We start from the raw sequence: 26143 nt of genomic DNA on the forward strand, positions 1-26143 counted from the left end.
TCTCAATAGCTGAGCTGTCTCTGGGATTCAGAAGCAATACGACTAAAGTACCATAAATTACCGCTTTATTACAACAAATAATGACTTGGAGTATGAGCGATTGTTTTCCAATGATGAGCAGGAAAAACAAGTTATTAAGGTGGAAATTTCGGCTGACAAAGATGAAATGAGTAGAAATGACAAATGCAGGCAAAATCTCGATTCGTCTTTATCTATTTTAAAATATGCGCCAAGAAGCTCAGACTGCAGTTTTAACATGGGATTTTGTAATGTCTAACAAGAACTGTACTACCTAAGTAACAAAATTTAGCAAGTTTCTTTCTTTATCATTGCAAGTGATGATGGGATACAGCATCACATGAGAGAAAGTGGTGGCTTACAGCAACACAAGACTGTGATGTCCAGAAATGTTGGAAAGAAACATTGAGAAACAAACATTTGAGAACAGCACCATGCGCCATTTCTTTTTTAAAAATAATATGTACATTCAATCAAACAGAAAGTACACAAACAGGAAACGCTCACAACTGTACCACCAAGACCCATTCTATCTCCCCATTGCCTTTGCCTATTAAAAAAAAAACTCTGCAATAAATATGCAAATTTTCCTACTCTCTTACCAACCAAAGATAGGCCTTAGTGATACTGTAATAATTGCCTGTAATAACTTAAAAGGCAACCTCGCACGAGGCTGGTGTCTACTCCCCGCCCAAAATGTAGCAGTGTGTACCAACACGCCACATGTGAGTTTGCAATTTTGCAATAACAAAAGCACTTTATGTACATTATACATCATATATATATAATATATATGTATATATTTATAGGCAGGCAAATGTTTTGACAGCGCTTCATAGTTTTTCCACATTTGTTTTTACATATGAAGGTGTTATTTCTTTAACAGTGAAGGCTTTCACTGCGTAGAAGAAAAAGAAAGATGTTAATACCTTTTACAGTGTCCAAAAGGCTTATGTGTATCACAGCTGGTGTTTAAACAGCAAAGAAAAACAGGAAGGACAACATGGAAAAAAAGAGCAGGGAAGGGTTTTGTTTCAACCGGTACGATCACCGCGGTCTTACAGAATGAGAAACCCGAAAAGCCGTGGATTCGTGGCTACAGAGACTATTGACTTTCTGACAGCAACGAGCAGTGTGCATTTTTTTTGTTTTACGACACATCGTTTTTCTGCGTGAAATGCTCCGTACCTAAGTACAAGCTAAAATGCAAAAAGGCATAATAAAAAGTAACAATAAGAAAACGGTACAATATGATTTCATATTCTGAACTGATCTTCCCCATCCAGTGCTGGCATACATATAAAGGCTCACTCGCGCAAAAATCAAGCAGGACAGAGTTCCGTTAATTCGAGCACAGATTGCGCCCCGTCTGTTTCGTTTCTTTTTTTCCTTTTCAGTCTGAAGCAACGAACAACTTGAACAGAAACAAAAAAAAATTGATCTTGTATGGTCACACATTGAGAAGATCTTCCATGCTTCAAAACAGTAACACTTTGACATTAAGTTGGCCACACTCGATCTCCCTTTTTTTCTGAGCTCATTTTCTCCGCCCACTGCTCCGCGCCATCAGGCTCTGTTCCGTCAGTGCATCAACCAAAGACGCAAAGAAAAAAGTGACATTAAAAACAGGAACTGGCCGCTAGGCAGGCCACCATTTGGAACTACATCCTATTGAAGATGATCAAATGCACATTTTTTTTTGTGTTTTGTTTTTTGCCTCTGTGCCACTTTTCAGAGCACCGGTTGCACACAACAACACTACCACACACTATTGCTCCATGACAATACGTTTGAGCCACATAGAAATGTTCACTAAGATGCTTCCATCGACGAGGAGGGCTGTTCCTGTTTCGCCAGCACCGTTTGCAGCTCCTTCACCGTTTCTAACATAACTCGCACGGTTTCCGAGTCGGATGCACCAGCCGGCTGAGTCGACGGTTTCGTGACGTTGTTGGTCTCCCCGTTTTCCATTTCCGTGCTCCGCGGTTTCTTCGGAGGCGGGTTATCTGAACCCGGGTCACCTGGGTTGGGGTTTATTGGGAGTGTCAGTCGTGCAAGTTTCCATGCCCTACGACACAGAACTGTACGGACAAGTGTGGCATTGTGGGCCCTAGCCCGTACATTGACAGGCTTGGGTTGGGCTCCAGTCTGTGTTACGGCAGTGCTAACTTTTACATCCTGCTCCGTAGTTGACGGGCTGGGAAACCTGGAAATTCCTAGGGCTGGGGCACAGGAGGGTAAATCAAGGGAATGCTGGGCTCGGGACTAAAATGCGGCCTGTGCAGTGCTCTACCCTATGATGAGACCCTGAAGTTTTTGGGTTTTATATTTTTCCAAATTGGGTCAATAAATTGATGTCGAAAATTACCATCAGACTAAGTTCGGGGAGAAATTGGGCATTATTGTAGAATAAACGTTCACTCTACCGTTTATCCAGAGTGCCAGAAGTAAGGGGCTGTCGCATATTTTGTGAGAAACTAGTATGTCGATGCCTTGAGGTGCCTAGCCTAGGTGCAGTTTTGCAGGTAAAAATCGGGTTTAACCCTTAGATGAACCTCAATTCGGGGTGCAAATTCGGGGAAAAATCGGGTTTAACCCTAAAACATCAGGGTCTACCTATGATGCACTGTGAGCTCTTCCCGGTACTACAATGGAATGTAAAGCACTGCCAGCAAAGGGAGTACACATAGGAATCTTAGTTTTCGGGTTAAACCCGATTTTTCACGATATTTGCACCCCGAACCAATTTTCTGAAATTCGGGCACAACCCGATTTCTCCCCGAATTACACCCGCAGCACCCAAGAAAACACCCTGAAGGTCCTCCTGTCAGTCACCTCCTACGTAGTACCAAAGGCCGGCTTTTTCGGTCACCCGTCGGAATTCCTCTGTTCATCCCTGCAATCATCTCTGCAAGGTTGACTCACACGATTTTAGTTTCACCCGGAAACGCCCGACAACGTAAAACACGTGACAGAACACGCCCGATTCTTCCCTGAATTTCCTTTCGAAAGAATCACCAGATTTTTACCCCCGAATTTCTAAAATAATAAAACCCGAAAACGAAGAACCCTAAGTACACGGAGCTGGCCTGAGTAGCTCAGTCGATAGCATGCTGGCTTGCCGAGCTCAAGATCGCAGGTTCAATCCCAGCCAGGGACGGTAGTAATGTGGGGGAGGTAAACGTTGTTTCCAGAGATTTCCACATTTTTGAACACAGAGATTTCCAGTGCATGTTACTTTAGGTGGTCGTAATTATCCGCAGTCTTACCCTACGGCACTTGTGGAACGTAGCCGCAATAGTGTAGGCGGACTCACGTAATGTGGCGGTCTACTCTGAATTATACATAGGGAGTGACCTTTTTGGGTTAAATGCCTTTCTCAGATTTGGGGGGTAGAAATCGGGCGCTATTTTTAAATCTGTACTTCGGGGAGAAATCGGGCGATAATTGTGCCTTCCGGTGTTACCGGGTGTTTTTGTTTCTCCTCTTGTCTATTAAGTCCTTTCCTAATCTCTCTTTTTTGTTCTTTTGTTGTTGTTTTTGCGAGATCGTGACCTTCCAGCGGTAATCCCCGAAAGCATAGACAGTGTTGACACAGTTGGGTGTATTGCTTGGAAAGTAAGTGACCCATTCTTACATGTGTTACACGTAACAACCTTTGTTCGTCTTCAGTGGAAACGTCACTTGAGGATTTCATAGTGTCTGGAATTCGTGGAGAAATCGGGTTGAACCAAAATTGGTCGGAGGTCAGTTCGGGGGGGCATAACCGGGCGGAATCGGGTTTAACCCGAAAAAGTCACTCCCTAATTATACATTGCTTTGCAGATGGTTCTAAGGGAACTTTACGGGACTCGTTAAAAAGATTGTTGCTAGTTCATTATGAGCAATATTCCCTGACAGATATGTTTGCGAAACCAAAGAAGTCAGGTATTACTCATAAATAGGGTAATAAAAAGGTTAAACTCTACAAATGCTCGCTTTCGTGTAAAAAATAGCACACAATCAGTGGTCTTTGCTGGCATCGTCATTTTGCATGTTGGCTTCCCATCAAACATACAAGCGCCAGAAGAAGTTTCCTACATTGATAACGGTTAGGTGTTTTACATTGCGAGACAAATGTAATCGGGCTAATATTTTTGACAATACTCACATTCAATTCATACTAACACATTTCATGCTTACAGACCTATTCCGGCCAGGATTTGCAATCCAGACCACTGTCTGCATTCCTCGTGTCTACACTATTGTGACCGATGTCCCAAAAAGCCCAACGGTTATTGAGAGAGGATAGTGTGAAATTATGGTTGTCATTGGATAATTGGATGCATGTATACTGGAGCACAATGCTTAAGGGTGATAACCCCATTAAATGCGGAGTCATTCCATTTTACCGCAAGAGCCCTGAGCACGTAGGTTGTATCATACACAACCTTGTGCTCGGCATCAAAAATTTCAATGTCCGCAAAATACCACCAGGTGGAGGTCTGCTCGGTGCTCTGCATTTTGTGTCAACGAATACGGCTATCGTAAGAGATCAAAGCTGCCAATATCAGATTCCGTCTAACAACAAGTTGAGCAAAAAGAAAGAGGAAGAGTTCCACTTGTACGTACCTATTTCCTCACCATTTGATGTTGTCTCTTCTGTTGTCTTTGCTGTTTCTACAGAGGAGGTTCCCTCCTCCTTTGGATGCAGACTATCCTTACAGTGGGCCTCCAACGTGTCCAAGTACTCGGCCAGCCCAGGACATATGGCGCTGTTTTTCTGCACCAGCAGCACTAATAGCGTTGCACGAAGGTCCTGACAGAGAAGAACGACGTCCCATGAACTGCTTCTACCCGTGCAGAGGACAAATTAAAAATGAACTTACGGCAGTGATACGACGAGCGTGTTTCAACACGTCTCCAGACGAGTCTGACATTACGAGGGACACGGCCCTCGACAGGATGAGGTTTGTTACGCTCTCTTTCAGTACTTGTTTGCCGACCTGAAATCGTACAGCATGATGTAATATCTGTCCTCATGTATCGATCGGCCCAGAATTAGAGGGTTTTCAAGGGAGAGTTCCAATTCGAAGTTTTCAAGGCCAGTGGCGTAGCCAGACCTCAAAGGTAGGGGGGGCTCGATACAAAAACTCGCCCCCCCCTCCCTCCCGCTGATCCTGTGTCGACAACACACACATGCTTGTGCACACTGCAAACTGAGGATTAAAAAGGGGAACGAAAATAGATTATTTAGACGTTCACAGTACGATTACATGTATAGGCTGTCATGACCAATGAAGTGGTGTCACGAGATTGGAAATATTTTGAAAAGCTCATACTTTGAAAACCATTCAAGAGTGCTTCTTAGATAGACGCCATGAACTGCAAGAACTTTCGCGATAGTCACACTGGTCCCCCCCCCCCCCCCCCATATATTATGTTCTTGGATTTGCACGATTTGTGTGGGTCAGTCCGTGGCAGGTAGGGGGGGCTCGAGCCCCCCCTAGCCCCCCCGTGGCTACGCCACTGTTCAAGGCCCTGCACGAACTCTGCACATACAGGGTGTCTTTTTTTAGACGATACAGATTTTTCATTAAAAAAATTATAAGGGTTATAGACATGCTGTTTTCACTTCTATCATCTCTGGGCCGGCGGACGTTCTTGGCCATATGTTGCTCGACCGTCAAATGACTTTACCTAAAAATCGTTAATTAACTTTCTAATTGTAAAAGCTACGAAGTTGTCCCAATGAGAACATCTGTTCCTTTCGGTGACCTGATATCGTAGCCGTTTTCAGAACAAAAATCCGTTCGGCAGATCGTCCGCAAAAAATTTGTGAAGGAACACAATTTTTTTCTTTATTTTGTTCATTGCGCATCTTCGGAGACGCGTCGTTCCTTCACCCCCAATGTGAGATGGTGAAGGAGCCTCATGCGTCGAAGATGAGCTTTAACTTGCGGAAACAAAACAAAAACAAATGTATCGGGTGACGCTATTGGAACTGCCCTTATCTTGTGTTGCATTTTCTGTTCATCTTTTTCCAGGACGCAAGGGGCGACAGTGTGCTCTTTCACCCTCTCACATTGGGGGACGGGTCCCAGATCCCAAAGGAAAGACGGGTCCCGAAGATGCGCAATAAACAAAATAAAGAAAAAAATGGCGTTCCTTCACGAATTTTTTGCGGACGATCTACTGAACGGATTTTTGTTCTGAAAACGGCTATGATATCAGGTCACCGAAAGGAACAGATGTTCTCATTGGGGCAACTTCATAGATTTTATAATTAAAACGTTAATTGACGATTTTTAGGTAATTAGTCATTTGACGGTCAAGCAGCATATGGCCAAGAACGTCCACCGGCCCAGATATGATAGAAGTTGAAACAGCCTGTCTATAGCCCTTATAGTTTTTTTATGAAAAATCTGTATCACCTAAAAAAAGATACCCTGTAGATAGAGAGCCTGAAGTGTTCGGGAAATATTTTTTTCTAAATTCAGGAGGTAAAAATCGGGTAAATAAACATGTGCACTATATTCATGCGAATTCAGGTGAAAAACTTCCAGTATGCTAAATTCCGGAAGAAATCGAGCTCAGTTACTCAAACTAACTGTAGTGGTTTGGTACAAATGGTGATGTAACTGCATTTGCTGCCAAACAAGTAAGTTAGTTCATTGTTACAGACATCCCAGTGAGGACAATTTCCCGGGTACAAATTGGGTTTCACCCTCAAAAGTCAACCTTCAATTCTGGGAAGAATCAGGTAAAACCCTAAAACGTCATTCTCTATGTATATACTTGATGCAAACTTATTATACCTGACTCGATATTAATATAGTTTCCATAAATTTCCTCAGATATTTAGTAACATATTGTGCTACGGCCAGTTATGCTGCGAATAAACCCTATAAATTCTTACCTGCAATCGGCTGAACATTAAAGGGGCACTAAAATGCAAAAACAACTAGTTCTCAGATGAAAGTAAACGATTTTTCAACGATCATTGTTTTACTTTCTGGTAGTGTTTGTCACCCTGGACACCACATTTTTGTCACCACAAAAATACTGTCGTTGGAGACCAATCAGACCCTCAAGACGCAGGAACGGTGGCAGCCAATCGGGCAACAAAATACGTAACGTAGTATTAGATGAGGCTATTAAACATTAAGTTTTGAGTAATAATGCTCACTGCAAAATGGATGCAGCCTTTAAAGGGATCATAAAATTAATTTCGCGAATTCCGACTACTCTGCCAGAAACGGTTCTCATGAACCCTCACTATCATAAACACATAGGCTCTTAACCGTACTCAGTGTACCGGGGGTGCATTTACCATGCAAAAAGGGCGGGGCACGACAACTGGATATGGCTCCTATATATGGCCGGATAAGGATATTCATGGTCCCTTTAACATCATTTTCTTTTTCATTCATTCATTCACTCACTCACTCTTTGACATAATTTACAATTAACTTGTGTAGGGCATTTTAGTGCCCCTTTAACACATCTGAGACACTCGTTCAAATAAAAGGAAATGGTGGTGTACCTTTGGCACAAGCAAGGAGAACAGTCGAAACACCATGGGATTGTTGAGGTAGCCCCGCTCCTCCAGGAGAACCGCAGACACGCAGTTTGTTACGTAGCTGCTGTTCCGGAGGAACTCTCCAAATTCTTTAGCATTCTACGGCGGGAAAACGGAACGGGGTGGTTAATGTAGAACAACAGGTGTGTTTTACGTGGCTCAAAGGTAGACTTACATCTCCTTCAAGTACTTCAAGCCATAGTTTTGGAATGAGGTCAATGTGAAGAGGAATTCCTTCAATAGAAACCATTGCACCTGCGTACCAAGGCATCGATATGAGTGTTTCAGTGCAATTTCAATGCAGTGGCTACCATTTACGGTCACAGAGCGTATATGACTTACAGACCTCCTTTAGTCATTAAAATCATTATACGGTAGACTTACGTTAATACAGCTTCCGATAATTCGTTTTTTTCGCTTAATTCGATCGAATTCGAAGGTCCCGTCAAATGCCCATATGTTTCCATTGATAAAAAAGTTCGTCATTTCGAACGTGAAAGCAGTCCACATCGTATAATTCAACCAATGTGTCCGCGAACCAGGCACCTGCGTTGCCCGCGTTGCACCTAGGGTTGCCACCTTTCGCAGTGAAAAATACTGGCTGAGGGAGAGGAGGTGGAATAGAGGGAAAGAAGGAAATGTTCGCGGGAAAGAGAAAGTGGGCGAGGGGTGGAGAGTATAGGTGGGGTGCATTGATGTGCACTGGTTCACCAGAAAGAGGGAAAAGAAGCATGAGTATGGGCGAGGTGCGCCGGTCCACCAGAAAGAGGGAAAAAGCACGGGTAAAGCTGTGGTGTGACGTCATATGCACGCCACCTATACAGAGAGAGAGAGAGAAAGAAAGAAAGAACGAGCGTACTCGCTCAAGTCAACAATGATAATAATGATGAATAACTAAGAAGACGACTGGTGACTACGGAGTTGGGTCTGTGCTACTGATTTATTCAACCTGTAGTGGAATGTTGAAAGGAAAACCCCGTAAAAGCCCCTATGAAAGGTGTTGAGCCACAAATACCGGCAAAAGGCTGCCGGTATCACCTTCCTACCGGCAACCGGCAGAGCGAGCAAATAACCGGCCGTGCCGGTATAATACCGGCCTGGTGGCAACCCTAGTTGCACCGCACATAACAACATAAAAGTGCGCCCTAAAGCTCAGGTGACAGATTGGCAGATGGAGACTGAACAGTACCGATCCATACCGATAACCGCGAGTTTTTGTGCATTGTACGCTATTGCCTTTGCGTACATAAATGATATCGTTGGTGGTTCTGCTCACGTACAAAACATAACCATAACGTGCAGAACCATCACGTATCCCTTACGTACGCAAAGGCAATAGCGTACGATGCACTAAATCTAGTTGGTGGCGGTTCGCTGTTCTGGTGAGTCCCGGGCGAGGAGGAAACGTCTCGTTTCTTTCTCTGTTTTTTGTTTCACCTTTCACTGGGCTTTCATTCGGAATCTGTCGGTGCAACAAGAGTCCAAAAAACAACGTGTGCTTGGGGAAGTTCGATGACTTCATGGAAGTGGACAACATCGTTGTCGGACGATGGACAAGATGGCGGATGCAAAACTGAAGACGATTTCGCCGAGAGTGTGCATGCGCGCTCTACGTGGCATGTTTTCAGATGCGCGTTTTGAAGCGCGAGCGACTGCAGACAAACACACAAAAGTTTTCCGCCTATTCTTTAATTCGACCTTCGGATAATTCGATCAAATTTCGTGTTCCCGTCAAGGTCGAATTAACGTAAGTTTACTGTACCTTAGAGACATGTAGCATTTAAAAAATTTGTTGACAACAGCATAGGTGGGCATTTTGGTGAAACCTCACTCGCCCTCACCCTCACGGCCCTCACGGGCACATGCCCTCACTCGCCCTCACCCTCACCGCCCTCACGAGCACATGCCCTCACTCGCCCTCGCCCTCACGGCCCTCACAGACACATGCCCTCAATCGCCCTCACCCTCACCGCCCTCACGAGCACAGGCCCTCACTCGCCCTCACCCTCACGGCACTCACAAACGCAAGCCCTGAGGGTCTTGCCCTCATAATGTCTCCTGTGAGTGCACTCATGAGGTCTGAGGGGCGCCAGGTCTCTGTGAGTGAAGTCACTGGTGAGGCCTGAGGTATGTGAGGTCAGTATGAGGGCATTCAGAAATGAGGTCAAATGATGCATGATGTGGTTCCAGCGACACAACCACTGGCTGTGTACACTTTAAAGGGCTGGTGTGCACGTATTTAGAATTTCGTCTACGTCGCGCTGGGAACACAGCAAAGCGTCCTGAGCTGACTGATTACTTTGCGATATGGTTCCAGCGACCTAACTACAGGCAGGGTGCACTTTAAAGGGCTGGTGTGCACGTTTTTACCAATTTCGTCTATGTTGCGCTGGGAACACACTAAAGCGTCATGAGCTGACTGATTACTTGGTGATGTGGTTCCAGTGACCGAACTACCGGCAGGGTGCACTTTAAAGGGCTGGTGTGCTCGTTTTTAGGAATTTCGTCTACGTCGCGCTGGGAACACAGCGAAGCGTCCTGCGCTGACTGATTACTTGGCGATATGGTTCCAGCGACCCAACTACAGGCAGGGTGCACTTTAAAGGGCTGGTGTGCACGTTTTTACCAATTTCGTCTATGTTGCGCTGGGAACACAGGAAAGCGTCCTGAGCTGACTGATTACTTGGTGATATGGTTCCAGTGACCGAACTACCGGCAGGGTGCACTTTAAAGGGCTGGTGTGCTCGTTTTTAGCAATTTCTTCTACGTCGCTCTGGGAACACAGCAAATCGTCCTGAGCTGACTGACTAGTTGGCGATATGGTTCCATCGACCCATATACAGGCAGGGTGCACTTTAAAGGGCTGGTGTGCCCGTTTTGAGCAATTTCGTCTACGTCGCGCTGGGAACACAGCAAAGCCTCCTGAGCTGACTGATTACTTCGTGATATGGTTCCAACGACCCAACTACCGAGAGCGTGCGCTTTAAAGGGCAGGTGCGCCGGTTTTTAGCAATTTCGTCTATGTCGCGCTGGGAACACAACAAAGCCCAGTACACTTGGCTGTGTTTCCAGCGCGACATATACGAAACTGCTAAAAACGGGCACACCAGCCCTTTAAAGTGCACACTGCGTGTATGTGGGTCGATCGAACCATATCACCAAGTAATCAATCAGCTCAGGAGGCTTTGCTGTGTTCCCAGCGCGACATAGACGAAATTGGTAAAAACGTGCACACCAGCCCTTTTAAGTGCACCTTGCCTGTAGTCGAGTCGCTGGAACCATATCACCAAGTAATTAGTCAGCTCAGGACGAGTGGCTGTGTTCCCAGAGCGACGTAGACGAAATTGCTAAAAACGGGCACACCAGCCCTTTAAAGTGCATCCCTCAGAGAACGAGGAGCAGTCAAAAACAGGGACAACGACACAAGAAGACACACAAACAGAGGCTCCTCTCTGGGCTTGTTCTCTGAGTCTTGTACCAACAAGCCCACCAAGCTACTCTAGTCTTTAAAGTGCACCCTGCCGGTAGGTGGGTCGCTGGAACCATATCATGAAGTAATCAGTCAGCTCAGGAGGCTTTGTTCTGTTCCAAGCGCGACGTAGACGAAATGGCTAAAAACGTGCACTCGGGCCCTTTAAAGTGCACCATGCCTGTAGTTGGGTCGCTGGAACCATATCACCAAGTAATCAGTCAACTCAGGACACGTGGGTGTGTTCCCAGCGCGACGTAGACGAAATTGCTAAAAACGGGCACACCAGCCCTTTAAAGTGCACCCTGCCGGTTGTTGGGTGGCTGGAACCATGTCACCAAGTAATCAGTCAGCCAAGACGGTTTGCTTTGTTCTCAGCGCGACATATACGAAACTGCTAAAAACGGGAACACCAGCCCTTTAAAGTGCACACTGCGTGTAGGTGGGTCGATGGAACCATATCACCAACTAATCCGTCAGCTCAGGACGCTTTGCTGTGTTGCCAGCGCGACGTAGACGAAATTGCTAAAAACGGGCACATCAGCCCTTTAAAGTGCACACTGCGTGTAGTTAGGTCGCTGGAACCATATCACCAATTAATCCGTCAGTTCAGGGCGCTTGGCTGTGTTCCCAGCGCGACGTAGACAAATTTGCTAAAAACGGGAACACCAGCCCTTTAAAGTGCACTCTGCCGGTAGCTGGATCGCTGGAACCATATCACTAGTGCCTTCATAATTTGTCCACGTCTCGTAAGCGTCATTTAACCTCATTTCTGAATGCACTCATACAGACCTCACACCCCTCAGGCCTCACCAGTGACTTCACTCATACAGACCTGGCGCCCCTCAGACCTCATGAGTGCACTCACAGGAGGTCTCATGAGGGGCAAAACCTCATGAGTGCACTCACAGGAGGTTTCCTGAGGGGCAAAACCTCATGAGTGCACTCACAGGAGACCTCATGAGGGAAAGAACCTCATGAGTGCACTCACAGATGGCCTGATCGCGGGCTTGCCCTCACTGACCCTCACCTCAAAGGCGTGAGGTGAGGGTGAGGGGCACTCATGAGGGCCCTCATGAGTGAGTTCGCCCAGCTATGGACAACAGTTGTTCAATTTCATTCAACCTGGTAAAACTTGTTTTTATCCCCCGATTTGCACCTTCGTCACTTAGGGTAAAACCCAAAAAATCTTGAAAACCAACTTGCTGGAGTGCAAATTCAGTTTAGAATACAGCCCCGTGGAGTGCTAAGCACCGCATAATTCAGCCCAGGCGCTCGGCATCTCATGTTCAACTGAAATGCACGAAGTCCTGTTTTTCAATCTTCCACCTGAAAATATGCTTTGCTGCCTGATGTTACCCTGTTTTACAGCTCCTGAAATAAATTCAGATTATACCCCTGACTTTGAAACACAACAACAACAAAACCTAAAATGCAAGGGTTTATCAATGAGCACTTTTGTTTTGAAGTTGTGTTTTTTTTTAAGATCAGCACAAATCAGGTTTTATTTCAGGAGCTCTAAAATAAGGTAAAAGTGAGCAATGTTAGGTGAGGTGGATGATAATAATAGCAATAAAAAAAAGAAAAGGAAACTCCACTTCTCACATTTTCAATGAATACGAAATGCTGAGTATGATGTATGCATTTTATCTTTATGTTTTCTAGTGTGGCTGAATCTGCACTTTGACGAGTTCAATTTCCAAGCTTTTTGGGGTTTTGCCCGAAGTGGTGATGGTGCCAATTGGCGGGTGAAGACTGGTTTCACCCGAAAACACAGGGCCCTGATTATTAATTTCTACAACGTTTTACCACATATGCTGCATCACCAGAAATTCGGATACGGATGGCATGGTTTTTCACTAGGTCAGCCACTTTCTCGTACTGAGTTTAAAGCCTGTGGTTGCTTGTATGCGCTCTGTTTTACTTTATGTTTATCTTAATTGACAACACTGGCTTCCTCCTATTCAACAGAGGCCCTAAAGGATAAGCGCATTGTTGTCAGCAGTCCTGAATGGGGCTACGCCATAGAGAGTCAGATGATGAGATCAAACTAACAAACCTGCATGTTAAACAATGGTCGTAGTGCTGCGGTGTACTGAGCAGGTACTATACTTTATTTAGCACAGAATAGGCTTGACGACTATGGCTTCTTTCACACGTTTGTTCAAGTTGCTGAACAGACTGAAAGATGACAAGGCTGTCAATGTGCACTGCCCAATGTTTGTCAAAGTAGAAGATTATCTCAGTAACAAAATCGATCGTGATCATTTAGCTGATAAGATTACTGGCTCTGTGGCTCACATGAGGGTGACCATGAATAAAGTACTGTACTAATAAACAGTGGAATAGCAAGAAGAAAAATCAGATTTCTCACTGAGATTGACGAGATCCTGAGTGACAATATTCTGCCCGATTGCTGCTCGAAAAACTGTTTCCACAAAGCGGTGGTAAGGGAGGAAGAAATCCAAAAGGGCCTGGTCATACTCTGCATCCACTCCCTGCAAACATACAGCACCAAACATTAATAACAATAACAACTATTACTTCATTACTAATTTGTTATGAGCAGAGATGGAATTGAGCATCCCCATAAGTTAAGATTAGGCACCAAACACTACGATATGATCAGGGTTTGACTTTTTTTGGTTAAATGCCTTTCCCTTTTTAAATTTGGAGTGAAATCGGGTGCTATTTATAAATCTTGCATTGTCAGGTTACTTTTTTGCTTTCTGTTCAGCAGGTGGCCCATAGTTAAAGGTGCACATGCTGGTCAAACATGAATTCTTTGCAATTTAGGGTCACAAACACAAGCACACAATGCAACATTAAATGTGCTTCGCATAGTTTATTGTTGCACTCAAATAATATTTTCATGAGACGTGAGCACAGACTGCTGCTAAACCATGTATGTGATACATGATGCTACGTGATACGCGATTAAAATTCGTGAAGAAATCAGGTTTAACCCCAAAAAAGTAAGACCTTAGATATGATTTGACTACGGATGCCCTTATATAAACAAGATAGCGGTTTCAAGCAATGGCCACCTTTGATGCTTCGAGTTGACTCAGGTGTAGGAACATCTGTAAGATTGGTCTCTGTGGACGAACAGCAGATTTTGTAGGGTAGCCCTTTTGACCTCTTCTTGGGAAGTAGGGCCCAGTTGTCACTAAAATGAAGGCAGTTTCACTTTAGCAACAGCCGCGCAATGGGAATCTTACCAGCAGATCTGCACTGGGTATACACATACAGTTGCCGATCGATTTTTTGTACCACTAGGAGCAATAAAATTGGTTTGAATTTTTTAGCCAATGGCAAAGACAGACTTCTTCCTTGGAGTCCGTATTCCAAAGTGGGTTAGAAAGCTATCCATGCTTCGCCGCACGAGCATGGGACAACACATCTCGATGAAATTTTGCTAGTGTATTGTTAGGGCCCCGTAATTTAAGGTAAAACCCGTTTTCACCCCGATTTGCATCATCATCATCAGTTGGGGCAGAACCCGAGAAAATTAAAAGACAAACTTTGCGAATTGCCAATTGAGCCACCAATACAGGCAATGGAGAACACTAAGCATTGGACATTCGGAACAGCTTATTTTATTTTTCATTTTTATTTTATTTATTTACTTATTTTTTATTTACCCCTTGAAAATCTGCATTTCTACCTGACATCACCCGATTTTACCGTTTTACGGATCCTGAAGCAACCCCCCCTCCAATTTTCAAAAAATATAAAACCCGAAAACACAGGGCCCTATGCATTGTCGCTGTACAGATTCATTGAACAAAGAAGCATAAAGAATGTTTTCATTGTTGTCGTGATCCGAGCCTCCTGGTGGTAAAAAAAGAACTTGACAAACGATGTTGTCACTCGTTAATTTAGAAAAAAAATCGATGCAGTGGTGAACACAGTGCATGTGTCTAGAGTTTAATCCGAGACCACTGCAGTCGCAGAGGTCTCCAACTAAAGCTGAGCTGTCCACAGTGCAGTCATTGTCATCTGCACTCTCTCCTACGGTACGTTTTCGCTAGAAAAAAACTTATGACAAAAGCTATCTGCTAATCTTATAATCTTAAAGGGCTCATTCATGCATGCGTTTCTTGAGGCGGCGCTGCTTCCTCTCAGACCCGAGGCGTTTCCAGACGCTTTTCGAGGACCGCTTCGTGCTGCAGCTCTCAAGCGCGGATCCACAAACGCTTTCTACCCAGCCAATCGGAGTGCTTGCTCAGGAGCAGAATTGACTTTCTTTCGTGTTGGCGGGCCTCCCAACGCAATAGGAATATCATGCGGGGGTCCTCTTTCCTATTTTGTGTGTGTTTGGTGCGACTGTGTAAGTGAATTCATCGTGACCAAAAGTTGCTTGTTACGTAAGCTGTCCACGACGAGCGAAGGATTTATGCGAACCACAGAATAAACGAAAATAAATAGCGTTAGAGCGTGACCATGTGTGTTGGTCGCCGGCCCGTAAACATATATTCTGCTTCTTCTGCCGTTCCTTCTCTGTGTTATATTGTGTCACATCCGTCGTTCCGACGATTGATAATGAAAGCAGAATCGCTTCCATGATATGCAAGCCTGAGCGATGGGCAAGACACGTTAACAAACACAAACACGAAGGCTCAAAACAAGCCGTGTTTTGAGCCTTCGTGTTTGTGTTTGTTTACGTGTCCTGCCTATCATGGAATTTATCCACCAGCTAGCCTGCATTTACGCCATTCTGTCAGAAACGCTTCACATTGTAAATTTGGACGCACAGTGCGACAAGTGTCGGCACAATTTTGATCGGCACAACAACGACGAAACGCATTTGAAGGCGTGCAGCTAGGCTATGTGTAGCAGGAGGCTCCTCTCGGCCACGCCGCTTTTTGAAACGCATATGCGAACGAGCCTTAACAGCGTTCCATGGATCTGCAAGAATATGAAGTGTGGCCGGTACAGACCTCTCATTTTTAAAAATCATCAACTCATCAGACATTTTGCTGACGACTCATGATGACGCCGGTTCTTTTACTAATGCTGCTAAGGTGGAGAAGGTGGTGGAAGCCCCGAATCAGTTTCTATCAGTTTCTACAATCAGTTTCTGCAACTTTCACATTTACTGCAGTAATGCCTTCCCCACTTGATATACAGGACAATTTTTCACTGCCTGTATTTAGAAATGAACAGCTAGAACATACATGCCACACTGTATTCCATCAGGCACATATGAGCTCAGCCTCCACATACGTGCATGCACTGCTTCAGCATGACCGCCGTCAAAACAGCCTGAAATATTGGCCACAGCTCTGTAGTGTCCCCCAGATCGGGGAAGATAGCACGGTCTAAAAAACCAAGCAAGCTCAAGCCGAAGTGTGTCAGAATAGTCCAGTTATTCTTTTAAGACACCCAAACCAGAAACACACCGGCTCTACAGGAAAAATGTCAGAAAAATTAAAAAGTCCCCATTTTTAGGGTCCGAAAAATCGGTCGGCGACTGCATGTGTGCGGAGATCGATTGTGAACATACTAAGACCACTGCTTTCGAGGAATGTGCTGTGACAGCTTGCAAGGAGAGGCACGATGGAGGTCACAGTTTCTCGAGGCTGAAGCATCACCAGTTCCTTTAGCACGTCTGAAACGAGTGAGTAAAAATCAGTGTACAGACATACCATGAGAACCTTCGAGTGACCAGCTCTTGCAAAATTTTGCAAAATCCCGTTCTCAGCAAAATTGCTGATTTTTCATGCAAGGTCATACAACTGAGTCCTGATTCAGTCTAAGCTACCCTAGAAAATTACCTCGGTGACACAGGGAGTGACTCCTAGAAGCACTTTAGTATACTGTACTGCAGTAGTAGCACTTGTACTATGTACAATAGCCCTTTAACGGTGAGTGTGAAATGATGTTCCTGGTAGAAGCAATTATACAAGCATGTGTCACACATGCCACGTTGAACCACGAGCAATCAGACGTCGCTATGCCGAGAAGCTGCAGACGGCAACACAGATGGCAAACAAAGCAATTATTACCTGAGCATGAGTAGAGCCTAAGCTTTTAGGGTTTAACCCGATTCTTCCCCGAATTTGTGACCCCGAATTGAAGGTTTCCTCTATAGGGTGAAACCCAATTTTTACCCAGCAATTTGCCCTCACTGGGACGTCTGTAGGAATGCACACTAACTTGTTTGGCAGCAAATGCAGTTACATCACCGTTTGTACCAAACCAGTACAGTTAGTTTGAGTAAATGACCCCATTGCTCCCCGAATTTAGCGTACTGAAAGTTTTTTCACCAAAATTCGCGGTAATTTAGAGCGTGTGTCTATTTACGCGATTTTTACCCCCCAAATTTAGACAAAAATATTTCCCGAAAACTTCAGGCTCTAAGCCCGACCGTGATGGTTTGGATAAGTGCTACAGCAATGAACGCACACACAACGATTTTTTCCGTTACATTCGACCTCGAAGGTTGCGCTCAACTTAACTGACACGATAACGAAAATTGCTCACCGAGGCAGAGCAGACGAACTTGCGGAGGCACATATGTGTTGAGCAGGGTTAGTAGGCGTCGCAGGGTGTCTCCCAGCTCTGGCCATGTACGGAGCATGGCCGCTGCAGACCGCGACTCCTGGGCCACTTGCTGCATGGCTGTGCAAGTGCGCAACAGGTCCAGTGCCAACGACAGGAGGTCGGCCAGGTCTCCCGTCACGTGGCACGCCGTCGCTTCGTGGTACATCACGTGCAGGGTGTGCAGTGCCTAAACAGCAGAGGATCCATCCCGACAAGAATTATGGCCCATCGTGTGGAAAAAAGTAACACCATTTCCCTAAATAGACCAGGAAGAGTCGAGCCCGTTTATTACGATCTTCGATAGAACGATAACTCCGATATTGCGATCGAATTGTTGGTTCCCGTCAGCTCTCCCATCGAACTACATGTAAACAAAACATCGGTATAACGATCGCCACGAAAGCGCTTGCTCGCATATAGCGATCGGAATTCTCCCGGCGGCCGGTAAAACGCGTGAAAATTAGAAAGCAAGACTGCACCATTTCACAGAAAACAAATTACATTGGCATTTTCAAGAGCCTTTGCCTCCGTGCCTGCTAAAGTGAGAACGCAATGCGTTTATCCGCGCATGACTGCCGGGGATTAGATGCATACATTGCAAGGCACGCGACTTCGAAAGGGTGGAAGGAGCTCGCGAGAAGTAGAGGAGGTTGCTCCCCCTCCACGTTGTTCTGTCGTCTTCAAGCTTTTTCTCTTCTTTTGCTGCGTGCTCGCTACGATGGCAGCCGCAGTTCCGAGACGTTTTTTGATGAGGAAAGACGCGTGGCTCGACCAGAAGTTACATGCACTCTACGGGTTTCGTACTGGTGCAAAACCGCGTTGTGAAGTATCGCGGCTTTGAAAACGTGTACTGGCAGACAGTAGCGTGTCACCACCCAAACACGCGTCGACGGATTACCCGTGGCGGAGGCGCATTCTGATGGACCTTGCAGTCCTGATCATGAGAATGATGATGACTACAAGCAATGGATGAGGTCGTCGATCTCAAAAGGTGCGGCGCCTCACACGGTATCGGCGGTTATCTTTTCAAAAGCTTTCGATGCACAGCTGCGTCAATTTAAAGCTAGATAAAATGCTTATGTGCTCCCAACAAACGCGCACGTTCAGTGGCATTCTACTTGTGGCGATCTACTTCGTTTACGCGAACCCGAGCGGCAATTTCTCGAAAGCCCGTTTCTAATGATACTCTGATATAACGATCAGATTTCGCGTTCCCGTCAATATCGTTATAAACGGGCTCGACTGTATTGAAGTGGGGAATAAAAGAAAGAATAAATTTTTTTAAACGTAGAATTTACGACTTTCTGATAGTTTGTGTGGCTGACACTTGAGAAAGTTCGTGTAACTTTTTGGCGTTACGGATTGGTGAAATGATAAATTTTATTAATGCAATCAGTTTATTCTAAAGCGGCTAGTCAATTAAATTAATAAAGTAAATATATTAAAGTAGCACAGAAATCATTTTTAATACCCTGTTTCCTTCCTATAAAACTGTTAAGTAGGCCAGTAAGATACACCATGCGAAGTAACTCACACCACAGAGTCATAATTATCGCAGAAATTGAATTTAAATGTTGTCTGCTGCTCCTCTGTCGTCTGCTACTCAGCTGTTCGGGGTTCTGAAAAAGCCTTTCTCCTGGCTCGGTAATGATTCGGCTGCTTCTTCTATCCCCAATTCCCCAGGAGAACTGGCAGAACTGGTTTGTGGCGGCAAAGGGACAAGGCACTGACTCCCACTGACTGGTGAACCAGAACGAGTTCTCTTTATAACGTTATCGGTGACATAGCATCATACTTTCTCCTCCTCGTAATACCCAGAGTGGCGAGTGGCGAGTGGTGAAGGCGCGGACCCATGTTTATGCGAGTTTTTTTCTGGGAAACAAATTGCACACATCAAAACCTTTAGCACCATTCAGTAAAATGACACACACTTTCATCAGACGTCTTATCTGAAATTTTTTTGGATGGCCCTCGGTACTCCTTTAAAATTAAAAGCTTCCAAAGGAAATTCTACACCTGGAACATCGTTGCCTCTAAATTTTTTTTTATTCAGTTACTACAACAGAAGGATGTCAAAAGTTGAGTCTAGTCCAGGGGCAATACTAGTAATAATACGAAAAACACTGAAGCTTCCTTTAATTTGTTAGATCTGCCATCTGCTACATGAAAGCTTGCACCATAATAAAGCGAGTGAAGCTTCAGTCTTTTTGGATCATCAGTTATTACAACTGCACTGCCAAATGGATTTTCATTGTAGCATTTGGTACAAGGCGATTTTGATATCGAAAAGATTTGATATCACTACAAAGCTTCAAAAGACTGGCAACATCTGGGAACTTCCGTCATCAACATGTAGGGAGCGACAGTTACAAACGTCACAGAAGACAAGATGATTTGACAAGAGCAGACGGCTGAACACTGTTCATCTGCCTCCCCTCACCCGCTAATTTGCGAAGGTGCTTTTTGTTACCTGGAATAAAACTGGGAGGCCACTGTTGGCCAGGACAAAGAGCCTGTCGTGGGGACCCTGGACGAGCACCCTGAGGGCTGCCACTAAGGTAGCCCAGCAAACCCTGGGGTCCAAGCCCAAATACAGGCTCAGGGTTGTGCGCTTGAAGAGTGTCACTTCACGTTGCTCTTGCTCAGTCGCTCCAGGGGACGGACAAACAAAGAGTTCCATCAGCTTCAAAAGCTCTCCAATAGCCTGCAACGACGAAAACAACTGCAATTTACAACTCAAAAATGGAATGATGAACAGCCCATTAAGCTGCTATTCTTAAAGCCAAGCCAAGCCAATTTCCATTTGAAGTCCATAATTCAGCTGGTAAAAAATCAGTGATGGTGCTATTCTTAAAGCTAAACAAACTGATGGCGGAGAAAAAAAGTGCAGAATGGAAGACGAAAACAAAGAAGAAACTTTTGAGGGAAGAAATAAAATGTAAGAAACAATTTTGAGAATAAACTGCTAAAGTTACGTTACTAAATGTTGTTCCATACGTGTGCGGCTACGGTGCTCCATGTGTGTATTAATGTTGGATTATTTCACCATGCACAACATTGGCTCTACACACTAAGCTGATATTCCCAATGCTGCTACTGCTCAGCATTGTGGCACCACAACGACTCAGCGGGTTTCAAATGGACTTGGAAAGTAGGATGTTGCACTGCTCTGACAGCTCAAAAAAAGATTCTAGTACAGTTGAACCTCTATATAACGAATTTGTAAATGCTGGCTCTTTATTTCGTTAAATCGAGATATTCGTTAAATGGAACACGCCAAGTTAAACAAAGATGGCCGCCACACTACCAGCGCAGCGCGTACCGCAAAACGTCATTTGTCATAAAACAGGTACTAAGGTAAGAAGGGCACAAAATATCAAGCTTTATTCATTACATAACGCTAGGTAACGCGTAATTTGTGCACAATATCGTTCTGAGCATTCATAACCTTCGTAACTCCGGATGACCTCGACTGCTTTCTCCTACACGATCGCGTATCGAAGTTTCTTGGTTGGTTCACTTGCACTCATGACGTCAGGAAAGAACAACCGTACACCGCCGAAAAGAACGAGAAACGGGTACATGTCACGTAGACGTCTGCGCCGATGGAACCTTGAACGGCAGCGGCATCATGCCCATTTTACCACCGTCAGCATCAGCGGCGCGAACAAAAACAGTAATGAAAAGGCACAAAACCGCAACGTACTGTCGTCTTCATCAACACAAGCAAATTAGACTTCGCGAGATGTCAGCAATGCGTGTTTTCTTGTCCGAAAACAGGTGCGAAGAGACCCTCGCGCCGGTTTCGAAACAGCGTCGGCGCAACGATTACCGGCGGCGCAGACGCACATGTCGGCACGCTCGTGCCTACAGCACGTGACAACCGAAGTAACCAACGAAAACTCGCGTAAGGACAACAGAGAGGGAAGGTTTCTCCTCCTTTTCTTCGTGGTGAAGGGGAAAGACACGTGCAGAAGAGCCCAGAAATTTCGTTAAATAGAGGTGACCAAACGAATGTATTTCGTTAAATCGAATGCAAAAATACATTGACGTCTATAGGGATGCGTTCGTGCAACGGAAATTTTTCGTTAAACAGAGGATTTCGTTAAATCGACGTTCGTTATTGAGAGGTTCAACTGTACCATATTTACTCGGATCTAACGTGCACTTTTTTCCGACATTTTTTCGCAAAAATAAGTTAGAATCAGGGACGACCGCGACAGGCGGCGCAGCGCCCCCACTTTGGCTGCGTTCACGTAGTGAAAAGCGAAAGCACGCCTCCTATGGTTCTCTCGAAGATAGCAATCTCCATTCCCAGTTTTCTGTGTTCGTCACGTGGCGAAAAGAGAGACCCCGCATCCCAAAGTTTTCCCAAAGACAGCGATCTACATTCCCCATTCTCTGCGAAGATAGCAATCGAGACCTGCTTCTCTGCTTCTTTTTTAGAAGAAATGTTGTATTATGAATGCGCTTGACAGCACAGAGGACGATATGCCATGGTGCAAAGTGAGTGGTGATTCTGACGATGACTGTGTGTAATGCTGTTATCTACCTTATCACTTGTGTTTATGGAGTATTTTTGCACCCTCAAGGATGACGCACGCTGGATTCGGGGGGGGGGGGGGGGGGAGTGTTAGAATAGAGTTATTTTGCGTTTCGGTAGGTACGCGTTAGGTTCGAGTAGATACAGTACTTAAAAATTCCACAGGGACAAGGTTTTGAAGGCTCGTGATGCTGACTTACAGCGGTGTAAAGTGTAGTATAAGGAGTGATGTTCTTGAAGGCCCACTGAATGTTCTGGTGTTGTGCTAACTGACGAGCAAAAGGTCGCGACTGCTGGCAGCATAGCCTCAGCAGGCCGTAATAGGCTGGCAGCATGCACCGGTTGAACACTACGACGTCTTGGTCGTCATGGTCAGCACTACGGGAAGACGAAAGGAAAGTTGTTATCGGCAGTTCAAGGAGCTAAAAAAAAAAGGGGAACTTACAGAATGTAGTTGAACGCTATGTTTTTAGTTACGTGAGGATTCTGAACAATGAGCTTGATGTTCTCCACGCAGTCGACGGATACTTGATACCAGAACAGCAGCAGGGTCTACCAGAAGTACAGAAAAGGAAAACGCATAAGACACTCTTGGATCATGCTCTGAATGCTGAGACATTTGTTTTTGTTTTGTTTTGTCTACTGGTGCTTTCTTATATTTATTATATTATTTATTTATTTATTATTTATATTAATAAGATTTATTAGGATTTTGATAAGATTTATTAATAAGATATTAATTATTTACGTATCACCAAATCACATATCTTAATGTAACAAGAGGCACAAAACTTGAGACAGATGACAAGAGCGTGCTTCCACCAAGCTCTTCTACGCGTCTGGCCGTCATCTCAAGCTTTGTGCTTCCTGTTATGTTTTCACTGTCCTACCAACAATCTGAACCTTCTACTTTGAATCAAACAGCAAGTTAAGCCACTGTCATTCGACTCTGTAAAGCTACTTTGTAATTTTATGACAATATGGTGATACACATTTAACAAAAATAATTGGTATAACAAGCAAAAGTGTGGTCATCTCATCACCAACCTCATTACGTAAAGGTTGAATTGGACATATATCAATGCAGGTAAGGAGACGTTAATGAACAAAGTACGCACCTGCTTGTTGTGGTGCACAGGTATTGCCGGCTCAGACAGACCAGGCTGGAACAGGTTCCACAAGTCCAAAAAGTAGGGACTAAACTGTGAGTTGCAAAACAGTAAAACAGGTTACCAGACGACTGATAAAACTGATAAAAAGGGATGGTGCTACACAGGTAATTTAAAATTACCATTAGTTTTTCTTGTTTACCAACGAGGCAGTACGTCAAAACGGCGAAGTAGTACATCAGCTTGGCAGTGCCATGAACAGCAGGATCTGAAAAATTGAATTTTGAATTGAAAGAATTGAACCTCTGGCGAACAAAGGTGTTCAGCTTCAGTGTTCGTTCTAATGAAGTGAGCATTTAGTGAGCGTAAAATACGGGTATAATTTGACGACTAAAACAAAATGTCAATAAAATTATGTTTTGTTGAGAGTATCATTCTTGCATGCTGCTCCAAAGTTGATTATGGCATTCACATTTTGACACGTGGCATGAGAATAACAAGAAGTTGCAGGAGGACTTGTTGGTACTAGAGCTGCGCAAATGTTCGAAATTTTGAATATGAAATGAATATCCCTTGCTCTTCGAACGCTATGTCCAACCTATTTTCAGCATTCGAAATGTTCGAATAATTTTCGAATAGTACTGAAACGAGGTATCGCTATTGGCATTCTGCAAGTGGGCTTCGCCTTATTACACTCGAGTGTTAGGTGGAGCCCGCTGTACACTGTTTACAACTTCTCGGAGCTCATGGTGAACACTGTACTCTGGGCACATCATCGAATGAGCACAACACCACAAAATATTTCACCATGAGGTATTCAAAATTATTCGAATTGGGCCTTTTCTGATTATTCAAATTCATTTCACCATCTGAAGAAATTATTCGGATTCAATTTGCAATAGAGGTTTTGCTATCTGCACAACTCTAGTTGGTACTACATACAGAGCGAGGCACGGCGTCGAATAACAACCAATAACCACAAGGTCACAGGAACTGTTGTTGTAGCCCTTGTTACTCGTCGCTGTGCCTCACCAAGGATAAAAATAACAACTTCGTTGGCTTTTATTGGCAACCTTCTAGCTATTTAAATAAGAGAGTATTTCAAAAGAAAGGTGGTGTACCTATATACAACTTGGCTTTCTTTAATAACCTAAGCAGGAACTCGTATATCTGGTGCATTGCCATGACAGCCTCCGGCGCCATCTATAGAAGAACATTTGCAGAATGTAAAACTGAACTTGCAAGGAGGCTGTTCTTTCACTGCCAAAAACCGTTGTGTTTCAATACGAAACGATGCAACTTACTGGAACATCTTTCTGTGGCGCAAGACCATTTCTGCCCGACCTAAACGCTTGACGGAAGTGGGAACTGGGCACCAGAGACACTAGCAGCAGTGCAGCCACTGGAAACGGAAGAAATAGATATTAATTCATAATATATTTCTCTATACTACCAGCGCTACCTCAACCTTAGGATACCGGTACACCAGCGCTACCTCAACCGGTATATCGAGTGAGTGACAATTACATAAGACTAGCTTTGAAGCACTCACAAGAATATTTTGTCACATGGGCACAATGTGGTATGATGATCATAGAGAAAGTCTGCGTTGCACACAAGCACAAGAGAAGTAATGCAAGGATTTTGAAAAATCAGTTTTCCCTTTGGCTATTGGCAACTTCATGACACAAAGAAGAGCATGGGCACATGAATCTCTGTTAGAATCTACATGGCCCATGATTACAGCCTGAAGCTTTCGGGAAATTTTTTTTTTCAAATTCGGACCGGGCGAGGGGGGGTTGAACCGGGTAAATAAACATGCCAATTAGAGTGGAAAAACTTCCACTACGCTAAATCCAGGGAGAAATCAGGCTCAGTTACTCAAATTAACTGTACTGGTTCGGTACAAATGGTGATGCAACTGCTGCATTTGCTGCCAAACAAGTTAGTGTGCATTCCTACAGACGTCTCAGTGAGGGAAATTTGCCGGGGTTAAAATCGGGTTTCACCCTAAAACGGCAACCTTCAATTCAGGGTGCAAATTCAGGGAAGAATCAGGTTACACCCTAAAACTTCAGGCTCTACCCTTGATGGATCCTTTTGAAGCAGTTTTAAAAGTGGATTGGTTTGATTAACCAGAATTTGTGGTGTCAAAGCTCAAAATAGTGCAGTGAGGGCGCATGCGTGGGTTGTACTCTACCATTTCGAACCCTCTGGAGAGCATGAGCAATGAGGTACTTCTCCACCCAGGCATCCATACTTTGAAGAACCCATGAGTGTGCCACCTTATTTCGTGGAACCTGAAGTGTCAACCACTCCAGGCACTGCAGAGGGCAGTACTCCGCAGCCTGCACAAAGTACACAGGAGGAATACTAAGAATCTTGCAAAAATTATAACATTTCTAGCAACAAAATTTAGAAAGGAGTGTTTCTCACTCACCTCCCAAATGCGTTGTAAGACAAGCGACGTGAACGCTGGCATTCCTGGAGGTCCACCGACAAACTCCACAAGCATAGAGAGGAGTTTGAAGAAAGGGCTGCTGACCTGTTGAAAACAACAGATGTGGTTCGTGTGTTACCCACAAATCTCATCCTTGTGTAATTTCAATTTCAACTGATGAAATGAACCCGGTCAGACTCCTCCATAACGTAACTCCTGCATACTAGAAATCAACTTAGTACAAGACCATTGCAGTCCCTTTTTGCTGCATGGTTTGGTACGATAGAGCATAGAGTATGACGCACTGTGAAGGAATCCTTCAGCAAAAAGCATGTGGTGCAAGATGGCGCTGTGTTCAGATAAACCGCAAAGTGCCTCAAGGAGATTAAGGGAAATCACGAGATAGAAAAGCCATAAAAATAGCAGAGATAGTGACGACTAGTCTCCTGTGCCT

At 44.6% G+C, this 26143-nt stretch overlaps 1 protein-coding gene across 2 annotated transcripts in view; it reads right to left on the minus strand.

Annotated features, from left to right (window-relative positions):
• Positions 1-48: 48 nt before the first annotated feature.
• The window catches only part of LOC135375216 (ubiquitin carboxyl-terminal hydrolase 34-like), a 70010-nt gene continuing 43915 nt past the window's right edge, over positions 49-26143 (minus strand). For both annotated transcript variants that reach the window (XM_064607933.1, XM_064607932.1), the window contains exons 59-76: positions 25690-25794; positions 25450-25597; positions 24554-24651; positions 24371-24452; positions 23432-23517; positions 23259-23342; positions 22586-22692; positions 22341-22518; positions 20068-20301; positions 17538-17784; positions 16558-16662; positions 14096-14217; positions 13423-13546; positions 7755-7834; positions 7544-7678; positions 4887-5003; positions 4630-4816; positions 49-2039 (exon numbers count right to left, since the gene is read on the minus strand). In XM_064607933.1, coding sequence (XP_064464003.1) covers positions 1831-2039; positions 4630-4816; positions 4887-5003; positions 7544-7678; positions 7755-7834; positions 13423-13546; positions 14096-14217; positions 16558-16662; positions 17538-17784; positions 20068-20301; positions 22341-22518; positions 22586-22692; positions 23259-23342; positions 23432-23517; positions 24371-24452; positions 24554-24651; positions 25450-25597; positions 25690-25794 — 2448 coding nt within the window. In that variant the 3' untranslated portion in view covers positions 49-1830. The remainder of the gene's footprint in view (positions 2040-4629; positions 4817-4886; positions 5004-7543; positions 7679-7754; positions 7835-13422; positions 13547-14095; positions 14218-16557; positions 16663-17537; positions 17785-20067; positions 20302-22340; positions 22519-22585; positions 22693-23258; positions 23343-23431; positions 23518-24370; positions 24453-24553; positions 24652-25449; positions 25598-25689; positions 25795-26143) is intronic.

Source organism: Ornithodoros turicata, unplaced genomic scaffold, assembly GCF_037126465.1.
Source record: "Ornithodoros turicata isolate Travis unplaced genomic scaffold, ASM3712646v1 ctg00000843.1, whole genome shotgun sequence".
Taxonomy (NCBI): Eukaryota; Metazoa; Arthropoda; class Arachnida; order Ixodida; family Argasidae; genus Ornithodoros; species Ornithodoros turicata.